Consider the following 19,401-nt stretch of genomic DNA (forward strand, 5'->3'; position numbering starts at 1 on the left):
TATCCTAGCACCGCTCCCCAGGAAACACGCCTTGTGTTGCATTGACCAGATCTGGAATCATTTGGACAATGTCTTATGCTGCTTTTCCAGGAAAGCTATGTGTTCAGGAGTGAGCCCTTACTGAAAGGAAGGAATTGTTGACTCGCAAGTTTTTGCTACCGGTTTGGTGGCCACTAATGTGTCCAGAGGCCTAAAGATGGGCTTGTGAGGAGCCTGACTTAGCTTCAGAGGCTCTGTCTTTCGACTCACTTGTGTGTTCACTGCACCCCTGTGCTGGCAGGACTCCCACCTCCACCCCCAGCACTTGTGTGGACAGAGCCCAGTGCTCAGGAAAGGGTTGGGCTTCAGGCTTGTGGGGCGGATTCCGTGGTGGCTCTGTGACTCCTTCTGGGCATTCTTAAAGTAGACAGGGAGCTTAGATGTCACCTGTGCATTCCCCTTGTTGTCCTACGAGTGAGTAAACAGGGCTACAAATAGCACTAAGGGATCTGCACGTGGCTGTGCAGCTCATTAATGGCATTTCTGGTTCTGGGTCCCAGTCTCTGAACTCCCTCCTGGTCTGACCTCCCTTTGTGAATGTTCGGGAAAATGTTACAGGGCTGCTTGGCAGTATTGTAACCATAACTTGTGCTTTACTGTAAATGAGAATCAGGCTGAGGATTGACCAGCTGGTTAGAGGTCCTGGTTTGGGTGTAAATGAAGACCTCACCAGATGCAGAGAGATCCCCAATGGACATAGCCTCCAAGGCAGAGGAAGCCTTAGGGGTTCTGTTTTGTCCTGGCTATGCTGGCTCCGCAGGGAGGGCTGGGGTCCTTTTTCCTTTGTGTGTTTATACATTAGATCTGTGAGTGGATCTTAGAAATCACTCAAAGTACTGCACTGATTCCTAAACTTAGTAAGAAGCAGAGCAGGAAGAGGAGAGGAAGGATTCACGGTCCATGGGGATCAGGCCCATCAGCACAGAGGACTCAGATTGTCAGCCCTGGCATTGCCTGCTGCCTTCCTGGGGAAGCCAGAGAGAAAGGCTCACTGCAGGGATCTTTGTCTAGACCCAAGCCGTAGCTGTCTGCTTTCTTGCCTCTCCAGGGATGGACTTGTCCTGCCACCTGGTAGCCAGATAGAATGGCTTCCTGTGCTGGTTGGATCCGCACCCTCTGGGGCAGAAGCCATGTCTGGTTTGGTGGGCTTTGGTCCTCCACCACCTCACTGGAACTCAGCCTCTCCTAGATTGCTGGTTCTCCATGTGTGGTCCAGGGACCACAGCAGGGGTCAGCACCACCTGGCATTTGTGATAAATGCAGATTCTTTGCCCACCCCAGCTGAATCAGAAGCTCTGGGGGTGGGGCCCAGCACTTTGCAAACAAGCTTTGTGCACACTGAACTTGGAGAACCACGGTGTTGGACTCCGAGTCCTCTTGCCTAGATGAGACGCCCGAGGGCACTGCCTGTTAGCAGCTCTTCCTCCTCCCCGACACCTCCAGGGACTGGAGCTGGGGCTTCTCAGAATGAAAGATGAATGAGGGAGGGAGAAGGCCCAGGGTTGACCCCCCACAAGCTTGTCTCCCTGTCTCATGCTGTCTCCTATCCCATCATGCTGCTGATTGGGCAGGATTTACTTCCATGGATAATGGGAGACTTTAGAGCAAAGTGTATGCTGTTCCGATTGGGTAGCAGAGCATGTCTGTTCTCTCATGGACTGCTTTCAAGCACCTTGTACATACTTGGCTGAGAAAAATAACCAAAGGCATTTCTTGGGCATGATTCTAGTAACATCCTCTGGTATAAGAAGTATTATTTGATGGTAGTAGAGGTCATAAAATTAATTAGCATCTTACCGATTTTGATATGTTATCCTTGAATCATCTTGTTGCCATTGTTAATAGCAACTATCTGTTCTCCTGTAGTGTTAATAACTAAATCTCTTATTGGCAAAGGAAATGTATTGTGGAGCAGGTGGCAAAGAGGACCTGTGTTACGTGGCCAGCAGGCTAGAGGGGACTGTGGCCAAGGGCAGGTGCGCTAACAGCGATTTCTGTGCTTCTAGGAATTACTCCTTCTACGTCCTCGACAACCAGAACTTGCAGCAACTATGGGACTGGGACCACCGCAACCTGACCATCAAAGCAGGGAAAATGTACTTTGCTTTCAATCCCAAATTATGTGTTTCTGAAATTTACCGCATGGAGGAAGTGACGGGGACTAAAGGACGCCAAAGCAAAGGGGACATAAACACCAGGAACAACGGGGAGAGAGCCTCCTGTGAGTGACAGCGTCCAAAACACCATGGGCCCGACCATCATGATGACAGCAGACCCTTCTCCTATGTGTGATGGCAGCTTTCCTCTGCAGCCCCTCCTCGTTTCACATGGGGGACCACTAGACCATCTTAACTAGCACTTTGCTCCTACTTATATGTCATCACAATCAGTAGTGGGCAGATACGTGATGTATTCATATTTATAAATTCTGTGCATCTCTGTGAGTATGTGAAACACTTACAAGTAGGTTCTCAAACTTTAAAGTGCTCCTTACAGAATGCACAGTTAAATGTCCTTTTATACACAGGTGCACAGATTATTTCTCTTTTTTCTTTTCTTTTTTTTTTTTTTTTTTTTTTGAGATGGAGTCTCACTCTGTCACCCAGGCTGGAGTGCAGTGGCATGATCTTGGCTCACTGTAACCTCCACCTCCTCGGTTCAAGCGATTCTCATGCCTCAGCCTCCCGAGTAGCTGAGATTGCAGACACCCGCCACCACGCCCAGCTAATTTTTGGATTTTTAGTAGAGACGGGATTTCATCCTGTTGGCCAGGCTGGTCTCAAACTCCTGACCTCAAATGATCCACCTGCCTCAGCCTCCCAAAGTGCTGGGATTACAGGCGTGAGCCACCATGCCCTGTCCGATTATTTTTCAGGGAAGAGCCAGTGTGCTCCAGCCCTGTGAGCTCTACCCTCCTGCTCCCACAGAAGGGAAGCACAGGCCTGTGGGGTGGAGGGGGCTCTGCCCTAAGCACAGCCCCTGTGGGCCACGGGTTTCCTGTCCCTTACACTCGGCCTCCTTGTTTCTCCCACCCCAACATGAAAAAGATGGAGTGAACCTGCATCCCTGAGTTGATACTGCTTTTTAAATTGAGAACAATATAATTACAGCCTTGTACTGGTTATAAAACTTTAAGGTCTCATATCAGAGATACAGCAGTGCCTTTCTCATCTAACCCTGTGTAGAATACGGCTGCTGAGAATGGTGTGGCTCTCTTTGGCTGGATAGGGTTATAAAAGTAAATCATCTTTTCACCTTTGGCTTTTAATAAGGGAAGGGTATTAGAAAAAAAGTAATTTGATGAAGAGTGATTTGTGCGTGTGTGCACACAGACACACTTATAGATGTAAGTGTAAATCAGAACTGATGCGTGTTTGGCTTTGGCTTGTTTTGCTGGTGTCTGGATTTACCTGGCGACACTTGTTGCTCTGGGGGATCTTAGAGGGAAGCATGCTGACTGACCTAGGGCTGAACAGCAGGCTGACGACCAGCGCCGCCTGCCGTCCCCTGCCCCCTCTGTCCCTGCAAAGCCCCTGCCTTGCTCCCCGTTCAGATCATAGTAAAATCGGATGCATCAGAGTATTTCAGAGTGCTTGTCTCCTTAGAGTCAGCCAGTCTGACCTGTCAGATGATAATACATAGTAGCCATTTATTTTCTTTTGAAAGCAAAATCATGATTTCCTCTCTAAATAACACTTCAGCAGGAACTGTGACATTTCCCGATCTCAGTTGCGCACATTTTGTCCCGAAGACTTCTTAGCTCTTTTACTGTCTTCAGTCCCGCTGCTTCACCTCTTGAGTGTGTAGTGGGATTCAGGCAGATAAGGGGGCGAAAGGACAACTCGTCAGAGAGCTCTGGGTCTCCATGAGGGTGGGCAGTCATCAGTCTTTCCTTGGTCCTTATCGTAGTTTGAATTTGGTCCAAGGAATAAGAGAGACACTTGGCACAGCTTCCCTGCCATACCCGCCAGCCAGGCCTACTTCCCATAGAGCACGTTAGGCTTGGCCAAGTGAGATCTTCTTGTCAGTGCATAATCCAGCCTCCTGTTGTTTGTCAGCCCTAGCTGGAGGCCTCACAGGAGTTCCTGTGTCCTTCTAGTTTGATACCAAGTTTAGACCAAGAAAAGTTCCTTTCTGTGGCACATCTGTGTTCTCTTACCTGTCTTTGGTGGTTGTACAGGAACAGGCAAATGTCCACAACTGCAGAACAAGTGTCATCGTCTCTCTAAGAAGTTTCAGGGCAGCCTAAAGGGTCACCTTCACCCTACCAGGCCCCCTTTCATAGCCAGGATCTTAGGGATGGAGAAGAAAGATACGTTCACCTCGTTCACTGACGTCGCCCCTTGTTGTCAGGTTAGGAAACCCAGGTTCATGTCCAAGTCCCTGGGCAAGTAGCCAGCGTAACTGATTGACCTAAAACAGAGGATGGAACCCTTGGAGCTCTGCATAGTGAAATGTATGATTTCTTAGTGGAAAACGAGAAAGCCACTGAGGAAGCCCAGAAGGGAACTTAGCATATACAACCAGCTTTGGGGAAGGGGGAAGCAGTGCCGAGCAAGACAGGTGCTTTTCAGAGACACATGAATCTCTGTCACTCACAGATGTACTCTTTGCCCCAGGTGAAAGTGATGTCCTGCATTTCACCTCCACCACCACGTCGAAGAATCGCATCATCATAACCTGGCACCGGTACCGGCCCCCTGACTACAGGGATCTCATCAGCTTCACCGTTTACTACAAGGAAGCGTGAGTTTTTGCTTTGGGTGATGCCATTCTGTTGACAGGGTTACGAATGGGAGAGGCCAGTCTTTTGATCCTTGAATGGGTTGGCTGAATACAGGGGGTCAGCAGAGTCCCCAGGGAGAGCCACACCGAGCATTCCTACTTCATCCTCATGCACCCTCTCGGGCTGTCCCTGTGATGTCAGTCACAGCCAGTGACAGCCATGAATGGGAAAGTGTTAGCTCGAGGCCTGTCATTCTTTAGTGAGTGATTAGAGATGTTTGAATAAAATAAACCCAAAGTGGGGAAAGCATGTTTTTTCCAGAAGTAGGTCAGTCCAGACTCATAAACGATGATGGGGAACTTCACTGAAATATCGTTTCAGCCTCCTTACCCACTAGGCCTACTCCAGGAACACCCTGCAGGCATGTGGCTCTCTTGTATCATCTTATTCCTGTCTCTCTCTGTGTGCCTCTCCCAAGCTGTGGCCCTCTGCTCTAGGTCATGAGCCTTCCAAACAAGCGAAGAAAAGTGGAGAGAGAACGGCCTTCATGTCTTGAGCCTTTTGTGACTTCTTCCAGACTCTGTTGGGAGCTTTTCTTGTGCAATCACATGACATTCACCCATCTAAGCAGCCGAGGCTTATTCCTCCCGACTGCAGCCCTCTTTGGTCTCCCTCTTCCTTCCTCGGCCTCCTATATCCAGGTGGCTACCCCGGTCTATTTAGCCATCCCCTTACCCAGGTCCCATCTTAATCCCATAGTTCTCTTTCCCAGATGTGTGGCTTCCAAAGAGCAGGAACCAGAGGCACCTTATGACAGCATCTTGTACTCTTTCCTCCTGCCAGAGCTGGGGTCCTATGAATGAGAAATTGGGTACTTAGGATTACTAGGCTTTCAGAGTTGATACACAGGGGAGCCCCTCATGATCTCCTATCTCATGACAGCAGACAGTGTTTTGTTAATGTTTGTTTCAGAAGCCAGCGGCCAGCAGCTGTCCAGCCCTTTTAGCTGATAAATGTAAAATATCTACCCAACCATGCATCTGTGCAAAGTACTATATTCTCTTTGATAGTCACACCAATGCTTTGGCAATGTCAGCTGGTAATTTCACTGAGGACTTGATGCTAGTTTCTAAGGCAATCTGGAAACTAAATATTTGAATATTATGAGATGCTTAAGCATCAGAATTGTTTATGAGCAATTTGAATTTTAGAAGCTACTTCTGTTTGTCTGTAGGAAAGTCATTTTTCTCCAACAGTTACCTTCTTTCAATATCTGATATTTGCATTAACTGACTATGCTTGTTTTTTTCTTAATGATGAAAAAATGCTGCAATCAGAAGAGAGAAAAATAGTATTTGCATATGTTCTTAAGGAGTAGTGACTATTGAATCCCAGTAACCGTTGAATTGGCTCTTCCTGAGGCAGACCATTGAATTCTGTAGTGCCCGACTGGGGAAGCCCAGAGTCCAGTCACTTCATTTCTTCTTCTATAAAAGTCTAATTGATTATTTGTTTATTTAGACCTCCCATTATAGAAAGTGTGACATGCTGGGCCTCTGGGGAAGATTTTGAGGGTTTTGATGTCAGAGCCCCGAACTTTCTCTGAACTTAATTGTCTTTCAGACCCTTTAAGAATGTCACGGAGTATGATGGGCAGGACGCCTGCGGCTCCAACAGCTGGAACATGGTGGACGTGGACCTCCCACCCAACAAGGACGTGGAGCCCGGCATCTTACTGCATGGGCTGAAGCCCTGGACTCAGTACGCCGTTTACGTCAAGGCTGTGACCCTCACCATGGTGGAGAACGACCATATCCGTGGAGCCAAGAGTGAGATCTTGTACATTCGCACCAATGCTTCAGGTATCCATGCCTAGACAAGCCCCCAGCATCCACGCTTCTCCACAAGCTTACTGGCCTTGCTTGTACCAGGTGTCATTGTAGGGTTAGCAGTGAGCTATGCCTGTTGTCTTTCTTGTCAATAGGTAACACTGTGTCATATTCTTTCCCCACTGCTAACACATTAGGCTCTTCTGTGCCATTTTCTGGCCTCGGTACTATCTTCCATCATCTCCTGCTTTGTGCCTATGAGCCCGGGTCCTCCAGGGTGCTGGGCTGGTTTCATTGGAAGGCCCAGCCTGGAAACATTCATCTTCGGCTGCCCTTCTTTCTTGCTTATTTTGTTGTTCAATCCTCCAGGAACTGAAACCATGCTGATCTGTGTTCCACTTAATTCATGTAACTCACTGGTATTCCATCTTCATTCTGGAGCCTATAGAGTTCCAAAGAGGTCAACAAAAGTTGAAAGACTGCAGATGTAGTGTGTTGTGGATATTCAAAGTATTCACTGATGATGATGTTCCTCCTTCCTTTATCTTTAGGTTCTAAACCACCTCATTTCTCAACTCCAGATCTGGAAACAGTAAAAGCAAACATTAATAGTTTCCAGTATATAAAAACTAGTTTAGAAATAGGAAAATCCACTTCCGTTTTAAAGACACTGATTGTTTTAGTCTATTGGAGATTCTGTCACAAAAAAACAGTGTAGCCTAGGTGGCTTATAAGCAATAGAAAAGTATTTCTCACAGTTCCAGAAGCCACAAAGTGCAAGATCAAGATGCTGGCAGATTTGGTGTCTGGTGAGGGCCCACTCCCTGGCTTATAGATGGCTGTCTTTTCATTGTGTCCTGGCATGGTGGCAGGGATGCGGGAGCACTCTCCAGGACCTCTCATAGAAGGGCCCGGATTCCATTCATGAGGGCTTCACCGCCATGACCCAATCACCTCCCAAAGGCCACACCTCCTAATTCCATCCCCTTAGGGGTTAGGATTTTGACATGTGAATTTTGGTGGAGGACACAGACATTCAGTCTGTAGCACTGATAAACATTCTTTGATAATAGCCATTATTTTAATGGGTAAGGTGTTTCTAAATACCCATAAGTGAGCACAAAATGAGTTTAAATGGCAGAGAGGAGGGTGAGAAGAAAATGCTGGTGGGGAGAACCTTTTGCTGTGCACGCCTGCTTCTTCCTCCCCTCCTAGCCCATTTCCATGACCGTGTAAGTGGCCACAGTCATGTCACTGGGTAAAGTGCTTATTCAAACAAAATTGGCACAGGCTTCTGATCCTGGGTGTGGGTTGGTGTAGCAGAGGTTCAATGCAACAGGAATAAGTGTTTCATCTTAAAATTTGGAAGTAACCCCTGCCCAGCAATTCACTGTAGTGTTTGGGAAACATAGGAGTATCTGCTTATTGTGACAGATTCTCAAGAAACCTGTTTCCTTTCCGCAAAGATGGAAACCAGGTACTGTACAAATGAGTCAGTTTACTACGTTTTGTCCTCTGTCCTTACAGGCAGCAGAGACAGACAAGAACTTGGTCCTCTGCCTCTGCTGTTTTGTGACACCTATCATAAGAATGTATCTAGGAATGAGCTGTTTGTTTTTGAAGTATTTATTTTTGGAAACCCTAAAGTGGCTGAGCATCAAGTGGTTGTGTTTTCTCTGAAAACGCTAGTATTAGTCATAACCTTTTTCCAAAGTATCATCCCTTGAAGATGTTCAGAACCTTGTGTGTATTGTATAACCTGGAGCACCCTCAAGCTGTCCGCCCTTTTCAAGTTTTAAAAATGGCTTAGGCAAACATGTTGCTTAAGTGATATCCAGTGAAGGTGTCTCCTGCACTTTGGAAAAACCGTCAACATTGATGCTTTTTTGTGACCCAATAAGGACAAGATTTCAGTGGTTCTGGGATGCATTTGATCTTTATGCACACTTCAGCTCTGGGTTTGGGTTCAGGGGTCAGCATAAGTAAAGCTTGATCAGATAACTGTGCTTTGCCTGTAATCGGCATTCATTCTGCTGGTGACAGAGTCCTTTGCTCGAAATGAGGCTTCCATGCATTTGCAGTTCTAAACTGCTTTTCAGAGTCGTGCCTCAGTCATTGTACTGAAAGAGGCCTGTGGAAATGGTGGACTTCTGTGTTCTTTGCATTGCCTCTCCCCCATCCCTCTTACACACAGCTGTGACATGGGCACGCACCCTCCTTCACACACACAGACTCTCCAGCCCCCTTTCCACTTCCTCTTTCCATTTGGCTTCATGACATTTTTATCAGAGATTCAAAATCTCAGATGAAATCCAAGTCGGCCTATTTTACCAGTTGTCGAAATTGCTGGAGTTCAGCACTGTGGAGAATGGCAGTTGTAATAAATGAGAAATACCAGGTGTTTGAATTAGCTGTAGATTTTCATATTGTCTCTTCTAACCCTGCTTGTGCCCCCGCAGCCTTTTTCCATTTACAACTCAGTAATGTTTGTTTTCACAGAGATTACCTGAGGAAATAGATTATAAAGGGAAATGTTGGCATTTAAAGTAGTACTATTTCAAAATAAGGTTCACTTTTCACTTTGTATTTCATTGTTCATTGTTATTTTCTTATCCAGGTCAAACTGGCAGTTTCCTGTTGGCTTGCCAGAGTATCTGATAGCCTGAATCTTAAGTTCATTTCATTTTCTAGAATGTTCTTTGTTCCCCTTTCCAGTTCCTTCCATTCCCTTGGACGTTCTTTCAGCATCGAACTCCTCTTCTCAGTTAATCGTGAAGTGGAACCCTCCCTCTCTGCCCAACGGCAACCTGAGTTACTACATTGTGCGCTGGCAGCGGCAGCCTCAGGACGGCTACCTTTACCGGCACAATTACTGCTCCAAAGGTAAGGGTGCAGCAGCAGCCTGGACGGAGGGTGTGACCGTTCATTCCTGTGGTTTTAATGTACCTGAGTCCTAATATTACACATATCAGATAACAGTGTAGTTCTCCATTGGAAACCAGCTATCTTCTTTTCTTTTTTTTGAGACAGAGTCTCACTCTGTTGCCCAGGCTGGAGTGCAGTGGCGCGATCATGGTTCACTGCAATTTCTGCCCCCAGGTTCAGGCATTTCTCATTCCTCAGCCTTCCGAGTAGCTGGGATTACAGGCATGCACCACCATGCCCGGCTAATTTTTTGTATTTTTAGTAGAGACGGGGTTTCACCATGTTGCCCAGGCTGGTCTGAAACTCCTGACCTGAGGTGATTCGCCCGCCTCGGCCTCCCAAAGTGCTGGGATTATAGCCTTGAGCCACCACATCTGGCCGAGACCAGCTATCTTCTTGATTAAAGGTACTGAGAGCTATTATTTTTCCTCACAAGCATGCATAACAGCTTTCATTCCCACTCTTGTTTTGGCTTTTCTTTTCCGAGAAGACAAAATCCCCATCAGGAAGTATGCCGACGGCACCATCGACATTGAGGAGGTCACAGAGAACCCCAAGACTGAGGTGTGTGGTGGTGAGAAAGGACCTTGCTGCGCCTGCCCCAAAACTGAAGCCGAGAAGCAGGCCGAGAAGGAGGAGGCTGAGTACCGCAAAGTCTTTGAGAATTTCCTGCACAACTCCATCTTCGTGCCCAGGTACCCAGCTCATGTGAAATTTCAGTTGGCAGAACCCACTGCTCAGGGCGGTTCTGTTGCCTTTCTCCCCACCAGGTAGCGTGTAAGTCAGCAGCTAGGGGTACGATACAGTAGCCATCGAAACAGAGCCGCAAAAGATGACAGGTTCGGTGAAGTGAGTCCCTGCGGAAGCCAGTCAGCCCTGAAGGGAACAGGGACCAGGGCTTGGGTTGCTGGGGCCGCCGGTGTGACAGGTACTGCTGTCTCAGCCACAACCCCCCACAGAGAGCAGGTGGGCACCCTGTGGTAGAGGCAGGGAGGGGAAACTCAAAGAGTACTGACAGCTGCTGCCTGGTGAGAGGAAAGGCCAGGATTTGGGTCCATCTCTGCCCTTGCCAATTCTCTCTGCTGCCTCTCTCAGCCTCACAGAGGAGGAGTGAAGCAAGAGGGAAAAAAATCAGAGTCTGTTGATTCTGATTTTGGAATCAGGCCTGATTCCAAACAGGGCCTTTCCAACCAAACACGTTGGAAAGGGCCTGACTTCAAAACATAGCCAGGTGCCACAGCATCCTTTACAAGTAAGTTTGGGAAGCAGTGTAGGGAGACAGCCTGCACTGGCTGTTTATTCCATGGTTACTCTGCCTTTCAAAGCAACACAGCCCCTGCCCCAGGGACTCTGCTCCTCTGCTTGGTCTTGGTTTCTGGGGAGTGGGGACAAAAGCAGAGGAAAGTAAATGTTCATAGCAGGACCGTTCATAGTAGCCAAATCCGGAAACAGCCCAATGTACATCAACAGGTGAGTGGCTCAATAAAATGGGCTCGAACCATGCAGTGGAATATTATTCAGCCATAAGAAGGGAGGAAATTTTGATCCATGTCACAACACAGATGAACCTTGAAGACACCATGCCAAGTGAAACAAGGCCAGACACAAAAGGACAAATAGTGTATGATTTTATGTTGTGTGAAATATATGGAATGGGCAAATGTATGGTGACAGAAAGTAGATTTGAATTTACCAGGGGATGGGGATAGAGTGTGGAGGGGAATGGGAATTATTCCATAATCGATAGGTTTTCTATTTGGAGTGATGAAAATTTTTGGAAGTAGATAATGATGATAGCTGTACCATTCTGTGAATGCAATTAATGCCACTGAATTGTACCCTTAAAATGATTAAAATGGCAACTTTTTATCTTATGTATATTTTATTTTGTTTTAAAATTTTATTTTAATAAAAAATGTTAAACAATTTTTTTTTCCTTTCAAAAAAGTAGTGTGTGGGAAAGGAGATGGCAGCACAGTGGTGTTCCCTGGCTCCCTCTTCCTGTAAGATTATAGTGCAGATTTTGGAAACGACCTCATGCCTGAAAACTAGGCCAAGGAGTTGGATTTAAATCAGCATGGTACCCACGAGCTGCCCACCCACAGTCCCCACAGCGCCCCCGCTGCCAGCACCCCACCCAGCACGTTCCCTTCCCCTCACTGCCCCCAACCCTGAGAGGAGCCTGTAGTGGCTATTTATTCCGCAGTGACTGCTCTTAGAGGCTTTCTTAGGCTGTAACAACAAATGGTTTTTAAAGTGATTTTTTTTTTTTCTGCCAAGTGACCTTTTTGATATTTGCAAAATGGTTGAAATAGCTATCTCACTTCGAGAAATCAGTAAAGTGGGAAATAAAGACTGGTTAGAACTGGAGGCACTATTTCCTTTTGAGAGTGAGCCTCTTCATTGCTTGGTGGCTTTTTTCCCCTCCCCTCCTCTCTCGAAGTTAAAACCACCAGAGCAGCCAGTTGCGGTGGCTCACGCCTGTAATCCCAGCACTTCGGGAGGCTGAGGTGGGCAGATCACAAGGTCAGGCGTTTGAGACCAGCCTGGCATCATGGTGAAACCCCGTCTCTACTAAAGATACAAAAAATTAGCCAAGCGTGGCGGCATGCACCTGTAATCCCAGCTACTTGGGAAGCTGAGGCAGGATAATTGCTTGAACCCGGGAGGTGGAGGTTGCAGTGAGCTGAGATTGCACCATTGCACTCCAGCCTGGGCAACAGGGCAAGACTCCATCTCAAGAAAAAAAAACACCAGAGCTGCGAGAAGGGCCTGCGAGTCCCTCATGGCCTCTCCTAGCCTGCCCCGCTGGGGGAGTCTTCTGCCTGCTGGTAGGTGGCAGGGCTTTGAGTGTGAAGCTTGAGGTTCAGTGCCCAAGGCCATTTTCTTATCCAGGATATCTTTGTATCACTGGTGGTTCCTAGAAAGCAGAAAGTTTGAGGACTGGAAAGATTGCAAAGAGGTTTGGAAACTGGAACTCAATGAGGTTTGGTGACTTCTCCGACATCCTAATTAATTAAGAATCGGTTTGGGACCTGGTCCTTATTCCCACACACCGACTCTCTTTTCCCCCTCTTCTCCTCCATTGCGTTGCTTCTTGTGGTCCTTTCCACCTAGAACAGCAGAGGCTCAGCTCGTGGCAGCTCCTGCTGCCCGCCACACGGAAGGACGGATTTAGAGTGTCCCAAAGCAGGCTGGGCGGGAAGTTTGTTTTTCTCTATCGTGGGCCCTTGGTTACGTTGCTGTCTTGTTCCACCAACCAGCAGGAGGTTCGGGTTGTGAGTCAAGGTTTTGGAAAGATTTTGCTCAAAGGCCCCTTCCTTTCAGTTGTAGTTACAAGGCAAGACCTGTTGTTTTCTCATCAGACGTAGAGCACAAGATTAAGTGATGTGAAGGCAGAGCTGTGATTGACACTGATGTTATTAATGCACAGCATTGGTGGTGTTGGGTTCAAAACAAGTTTCCTCTATTCTGCTTGTGAAGTGTGTTTACCTGTCCCCCGAGTCCTTCCTTTCTCTCTCCTAAGACAAGTCCAACTTGTGATTCTCTCTTTTCATGGATGTATATAAAGACAATATTTTGTCCGTGGTGAAAGGCCATAATTTTTAAGAAGTTAAAATGTTTGTTTTTTGCCTCCTGCTGAGTTCTGGCGGAATTCCAGTAAAGGAGTGTCCAGCAGAAAGAATGACTGAATCACAAAGTCTGGCTTTCTGTTTTACAAGTGAATTGTCCGAAAATGGATTTGATTTCTTTCATTTCATTCTGAGAACAATTTATTTGTGGGATAAAACCATTTAAGTAAGATTTAGTTCCTTATAAATTGTCCAGAATATCCTGTGTTTTGAAGTAGAGTGGAAGCTAGAGTTTGTAAAACTTACTAGTTTCTGAAGTCAATATTTGCAGTAAATGCCTTTCTTTGACTACTGTCTTTATTTTGTAAATCACATAGTTTGGTTTAACTAGCTAAAATGTTGACATATGTTGGAAAGTAAAAGGTTTTCTGATAGGGCTAGGTTGTATCATGGGGTGGAGTGAGGAAAGTTGGCAGTAATGTTTGCTGTTGGGCACACGATTTGGAAATGTAGTTGTTTACCAAAAAAAGATGTATGGGCCATTGTGCTTCCTCTGTTCCTGCCTTGCAGATAATGTTCTGTGTCACCTCCCTCCCCTTGTCACTGCCTTGATGTCATCAGCATTGAGAGCTGTGTAGTCCCTAAAAGTGTGATGTTGATAAACAAGCAAACTACTGAGTATACTTCATGATATAATCCCAGTTAAGTGGGGGCGGGCTGGGCTGGGAGAGGGGTTTTGACAGAGAATTATTTTGCAGTGCATCAAACCTGAGCGACTTCTGACAGACACAAGTGTATGTTGTGTTGGTTTTGAAGGGACGGCAGGAAATTTGTTGATGATGTGTTGACAAAGATTTCCCTGACAGTAAATGTGGTTTATTGTGTTTTTCCCTTCCGGGAAGCTTGGTTAGCTAGTTGGTTGGTTTGCAGAGTGTGAGGATTGTGGATGATCGGCCTCATGTCCTTACCCTTCCTCCCCCAGTATTGTGAAAGCAAATGTACATGCCCTGACCTTGTGGTTTTCTGCTTGTTGGAATGAGCATATCTGTGTTGGGCAGTTTATGCCTTTGGTGGGACCCCCGTGTGCCACTACACGAAGAAGGACCATGTTTTCCTCAGGGGAATCCATGGGCTGAGAAGACTGGGGAGCCTCAGAGGCCCTTTCCCAAAGCCCCCTGCTCTCCCCTTCCAGGTTCTGGCCTTAAGGACCAGCCAGAAGCCTGCCGAGCATCAGCCGAACCTGCAAGTGGCTTCTGGGCTGCTCCGTTCCCTGCGTGAGCTTTCCCTCTCTGCTGCTGCTGCCGCCGGTCTCTCCCCTCCATGGCACTGATGAGCTTCCCATGTTCTGGACTTTCTCATTTCCCTGGACAGATGGAATTCATCCCATTTGCTCCCTGCCTTTTGCCTATTCCTAAGACCAGTGACCTCAGCCCTGTTTTCTCACCACTGGTCCGTGGCTGACCTGAGGGTTGCCCTTTCTCCATCTGGGTGCTCCTCTCGTATTGTTTGTTTTTGTTGGTTCCTGTAAACATTAGGATTCTTGTTTAAAGGTTTCTAGGGGGAGCCACAAAGCCCATTTTTTCATATTTGACCAAAGCAGCAATTAGAGGGTTGTACCCTCATGCCTCAGCTGCCCTTTTCGGTGTGAATGTCCTTTTTGTGATGACTTTATGCACTCCCTTTTGCTTTTCGGTGGTTCCAGTCCCCATTCGAATCCATGACAAGGACTCTGCCCTCTCATGGGCAGGACCTTGGTGAGGCCACAGGTGCTCACTGCTGAGCGGGAGGAAGCCTGGGTGGGCTCCAGGGACCCGCAGAGTGTAGCAAGCACAGATGCTTGGGATTGGGGGTGGGCCCGCAGCAGGAGCCCCCAAGAAGAGCCCTGGGGTCCGTGGAGCTGCTTGCTGCTAGGCTGCAGGCATCTTTATTTCCACAGTCAGAGCAGATCCAAGGAGCCACCACCACAGGCTTTCATATCCCTCTGCCCCAGGTCTCTGGGGCCTCTGCCACACACCTCACCTCTCCCCTCCTGCCCTAATAAATCTTAGCACAGCTGGTAGGTTTGCCACCTTTAATGCTTAACCATAAGGTCTGTGACCAGATGGCCTGAGTGTTCTGATGACACAGCCAGGACTGCCTGGCCAAGAGTGGCAGAGACACTGTTTGCTTCTAGGTAAAATTGAAGAACCACTCTGAGAGCCGGGGGGTGGGGGTGAGAGTTTGTGTGCCCATTCTGACACTTGCAGAGTAGAGAAAGCAAGATAATGAGGAAGGACATCCCTGTGTTATTCATGAGTTCTTATCCAAGGGGGCTCAATAGCTCCTTCTATTCCACAGTTAAGATTCTTCTGTTACTCTTACTCAAGTCACAGAAAAGATGAAAGAGGTAAAAGTACTTAAAAGCCACATTTCTCTCTTCCTTGCAGACCTGAAAGGAAGCGGAGAGATGTCATGCAAGTGGCCAACACCACCATGTCCAGCCGAAGCAGGAACACCACGGCCGCAGACACGTACAACATCACCGACCCAGAAGAGCTGGAGACAGAGTACCCTTTCTTTGAGAGCAGAGTGGATAACAAGGAGAGAACTGTCATTTCTAACCTTCGGCCTTTCACATTGTACCGCATCGATATCCACAGCTGCAACCATGAGGCTGAGAAGCTGGGCTGCAGCGCCTCCAACTTCGTCTTTGCAAGGACTATGCCCGCAGGTACGGTATGATCCAGCTGGCCCCATTGCCACCTTCCTCACAACCTAGTGGAGAAGATGTGTTTTATGGACACAGGGTCTGACACCCAGGGCCATGACCCTTAGACTCAGGCCTGCCTGCTAAATAACGTGCAGTCATTGGCAGGTGGCGTGTAGACCAGCTGCCCAGGGAATAGAGCCCACGCTCTCCTAGTGACACCACTCCCAGCTTGGTCTCTCCGTAGAACATGCTGGAAGCAGGGAGCTCTCTACAGGGTCCACCCTCCACCTGCTACTTGGTGCACATCGTGCACTCCCGCTGTCCTTTGTCCCTCTTGCGCACAAATCGGGTTGCCCCCTCCTGAGCCCTCACATATCCAGAGATGTCTCCAGTTAGTTGCCTTGATCCAGAGTAACCACTGCCCCTCAAGATAAACTCCTGGAGTAGCCTCCAGTCTTGCTTATTTAGTCTTTGGCTTTCCCTTGTTGTTAGACACTGCCTGTCATTCGGGCATTCATCTGTCTTTGAAGGTGGGTGCCTTCAAAGACAGAACAAGAACTGTCCTGTTCTTTAGGAGGCCTCAGGTGGTAGAAAGAGCACAGAGGTGACGGGAGTCTGGGGCGTGGGGTCCTCCTGGGTGCAGTTCTGGCACTGAAGTCCATTGTAGCGTGCCTTGAGGCAGTCGTCAGGCTCCCTGCCTCAGTTTCCTTAGCCCTCCTAGGAGAGACATAGCCAGCTAACCCCTCAAGTGCCTTTTCCAGCTGTAACTTTCCATGACCTTTGCTTATCACCACTTTGTTTACTGCTTCAAGAAGCAAAAGCAAGAAAGGAACCACCGCAAGGTCAATCAGCCACTGAAGGAGTTGATGCCAGCAGGGAGGGCTTGCCCTGCTCTCGGCACCAGCCTCCCAGCAGCTTCCTCACAGGCCGGGCTTGGGGCCATCCTTCATGCCTGCATAAAAATTGCAGTTGCCGCGTGTAGCTGCGTGCCACTGAGGGTCACTGTCACAGCCGGCAGGCCCCGTGTCCTGCTTCTGCTTACTCAGCATCTTTTCAGGGCTGCTTGCGTTTGATGGCTTCACAAAGCTTTCTTTTTTCAAGTGGCAGGCACAGGATAGAAGAAAGTTACTTAGGTTGCCAAGATTTTCCTGCTGTGCTTGGCAGCAGGCTTTTTTTGTTAAGGGACTGGGGAGAAAGGAGTATCTTGTGGCATCTTGAGACATGCAAGTTGTGTGGTTGGTGTATTCTGAACCCTCCGCTGTGTGAGCAGCCCGCTCAGGGGCAGTGTACGTGGCTGATCTCCCTAGTCCTGCCCGTGTGGATGGGGGGATTATTCTCAGGTCAGCCCAATGTTGGCTTCCCTCCCTGGGAACCCAAATCCAACTTTGTCACTTGTTTAAATTGTACAGAAGGAGCAGATGACATTCCTGGGCCAGTGACCTGGGAGCCAAGGCCTGAAAACTCCATCTTTTTAAAGTGGCCAGAACCTGAGAATCCCAATGGATTGATTCTAATGTATGAAATAAAATACGGATCACAAGTTGAGGTAGGACTGGGGCGGTGGCCCGTGCCTGCATGTACTTCCATCCATAGACAGCATATGCTACCTGACTGCACAGGTTACCTCCTGGTTAGCACAGGACGTAATAAAATCCATGCCAAGTTGGTGAGGATTTGGGTCTTTCTACCCACTCCGCACTCTCTAAGGAGTACTGCATAGTGTGCAAAGAGCTAGGCTGCTTTTTGCCCTCAAGAAACAATTTCATTGTGTAAGATAACCTTGTGGCATAGGCCAGATCAGTTCTAATAACTTTTAATCCTTCTGGAGTTCTTGGTTACAAAAATGTTTGGTTAAAGCTTTTGGGTGTGCTTAAAGCTACTTGAGGACGACCTTTTAAGATTTGATTTCTTCGTCTTTACCGACACGCAGGATCATTGTTAGGTGGGAGGTCAGATCAGGCAGCTGGAGTCCCCAGTGTGGTGAGTTTAGTTGGCAGGCCCCAGATTTCTCCTGCATTCATGGGAAATTGACATGTATGTTTTGTTTCCCCAGGATCAGCGAGAATGTGTGTCCAGACAGGAATACAGGAAGTATGGAGGGGCCAAGCTAAACCGGCTAAACCCGGGGAACTACACAGCCCGGATTCAGGCCACATCTCTCTCTGGGAATGGGTCGTGGACAGATCCTGTGTTCTTCTATGTCCAGGCCAAAAGTAAGGCTTGTGGAGGGAGAAGAAACGTAGTAAAACTGAAAGCAGGGTGGTCCAGGATTAGGACAGCCTGAGTGTTTATGGCTGTCTTATTTTCTGTTAAAATGGAGTTGGCCAGCTTCCAGAAGGGTCATGCTAAGGTGCCGGCACATACTGGCACTGTGTGTGAAAGCTTGAGCAGGGCAGATGCCGAGCTTTGGGCTGCTACCTCATGTGGCAGGAAGGGAGAGGATCTGAGCCTCTCTTTTGAGGTGGTGTAACCACTGGACAGCCAGAGGAGACTGTTGCTTTCAACCTGGCTTATCTTCAAAGACCTTTTTTTTTTTTTTTTTTTTTTTAAAAAAACAAAAGACATTTTATAAAGCATTGAATTGACCATTCCACCTCCTACTTGGTCAGTAAAGCTAGATAGGGCTCAGATTCAGGGCTTGAAATCCTAAGGGGTGTAAGGAACTCCAGAGGTCATCTGGTTCAGCCTGCTACAGGGCAGGAATCTCCACGGTAGCATCGCAGACCCTCCACTGCCCTTTTAAAGCCCCCATATGCGTTGGAAATGTACAGTGCTCACCCTTTGGTACAGAGACTGAGGAATGTGAGTTTATGCTCAAGTCATTAACAAGACAGAATTCTTAGGCTGTCCTGTGTGATGACTTCAGATTTTAAAACAAATTATAAGATGTATAAGCGCAACAAGGGCCCACATACTTGTTGTTTGACCAACAAAACTTAGTATTTTGGTGAAATTATTTCTGTATTGAGTTTCTGTTATTTCTTACTAGAAACCCAGTTTTTAAGATTATTTCATGTTCATGGAATGGGATCAAATTTGGCATAACACATAAAATAGCAATGCAGCCTCGCTTAGTGGTAACACTTTTGGGTCTAGTGGGCTGATATTTCCTGGTGTCCACATTTCTGCTACTCACATCTGGAGTTACGTTAAAACATGCACTCCGCCGGACGCGGTGGCTCATGCCTGTAATCCCAGCACTTTGGGAGGCCAAGGCGGGTGGATCACTTGAGGTCAGGAGTTTGAGACTAGCCTGGCCAACATGGGTGAAACCCCGTCTCTACTAAAAATACAAAAATTAGTTAGGGGTGGTGGTACACGCCTGTAATCCCAGCTACTTGGGAGGCTGAGTCAGGAGAATCTCTTGAACCTGGGAGGCAGAGGTTGCAGTGAGCCAAGATCATGTCACTGCACTCCAGCCTGGGTGACAGAGCAGGACTCCATCTCAAAAAAAAAAGGAAAAAAAAAAAAACCGCACTCAACAGGTCCAGCAATCTCACTTCTAGTGTATTTCTAAAGGCAATGAAATCAGTATGTCAAACAGCTCTCTGCACTCACATGTTCACTGTGGCACTATGAGTGGCCAAGACATGGAATCTGCCTGATGTCCATCACTATGTA

At 47.6% G+C, this 19,401-nt stretch overlaps 1 protein-coding gene across 4 annotated transcripts in view; it reads left to right on the forward strand.

The window, feature by feature from the left end:
- The window catches only part of IGF1R (insulin like growth factor 1 receptor), a 314,484-nt gene that overhangs the window by 256,649 nt on the left and 38,434 nt on the right, over positions 1-19,401 (forward strand). For all 4 annotated transcript variants that reach the window (XM_054450719.2, XM_054450720.2, XM_054450727.1 and 1 more), the window contains 8 exons: positions 2,046-2,260; positions 4,659-4,785; positions 6,389-6,627; positions 9,310-9,477; positions 10,010-10,214; positions 15,518-15,801; positions 17,190-17,326; positions 17,834-17,993. In XM_054450719.2, the coding sequence (XP_054306694.1) occupies positions 2,046-2,260; positions 4,659-4,785; positions 6,389-6,627; positions 9,310-9,477; positions 10,010-10,214; positions 15,518-15,801; positions 17,190-17,326; positions 17,834-17,993 (1,535 nt within the window). The remainder of the gene's footprint in view (positions 1-2,045; positions 2,261-4,658; positions 4,786-6,388; positions 6,628-9,309; positions 9,478-10,009; positions 10,215-15,517; positions 15,802-17,189; positions 17,327-17,833; positions 17,994-19,401) is intronic.

The sequence above is a fragment of the Pongo pygmaeus genome, chromosome 16 (assembly GCF_028885625.2).
Source record: "Pongo pygmaeus isolate AG05252 chromosome 16, NHGRI_mPonPyg2-v2.0_pri, whole genome shotgun sequence".
Taxonomy (NCBI): domain Eukaryota; kingdom Metazoa; phylum Chordata; class Mammalia; order Primates; family Hominidae; genus Pongo; species Pongo pygmaeus.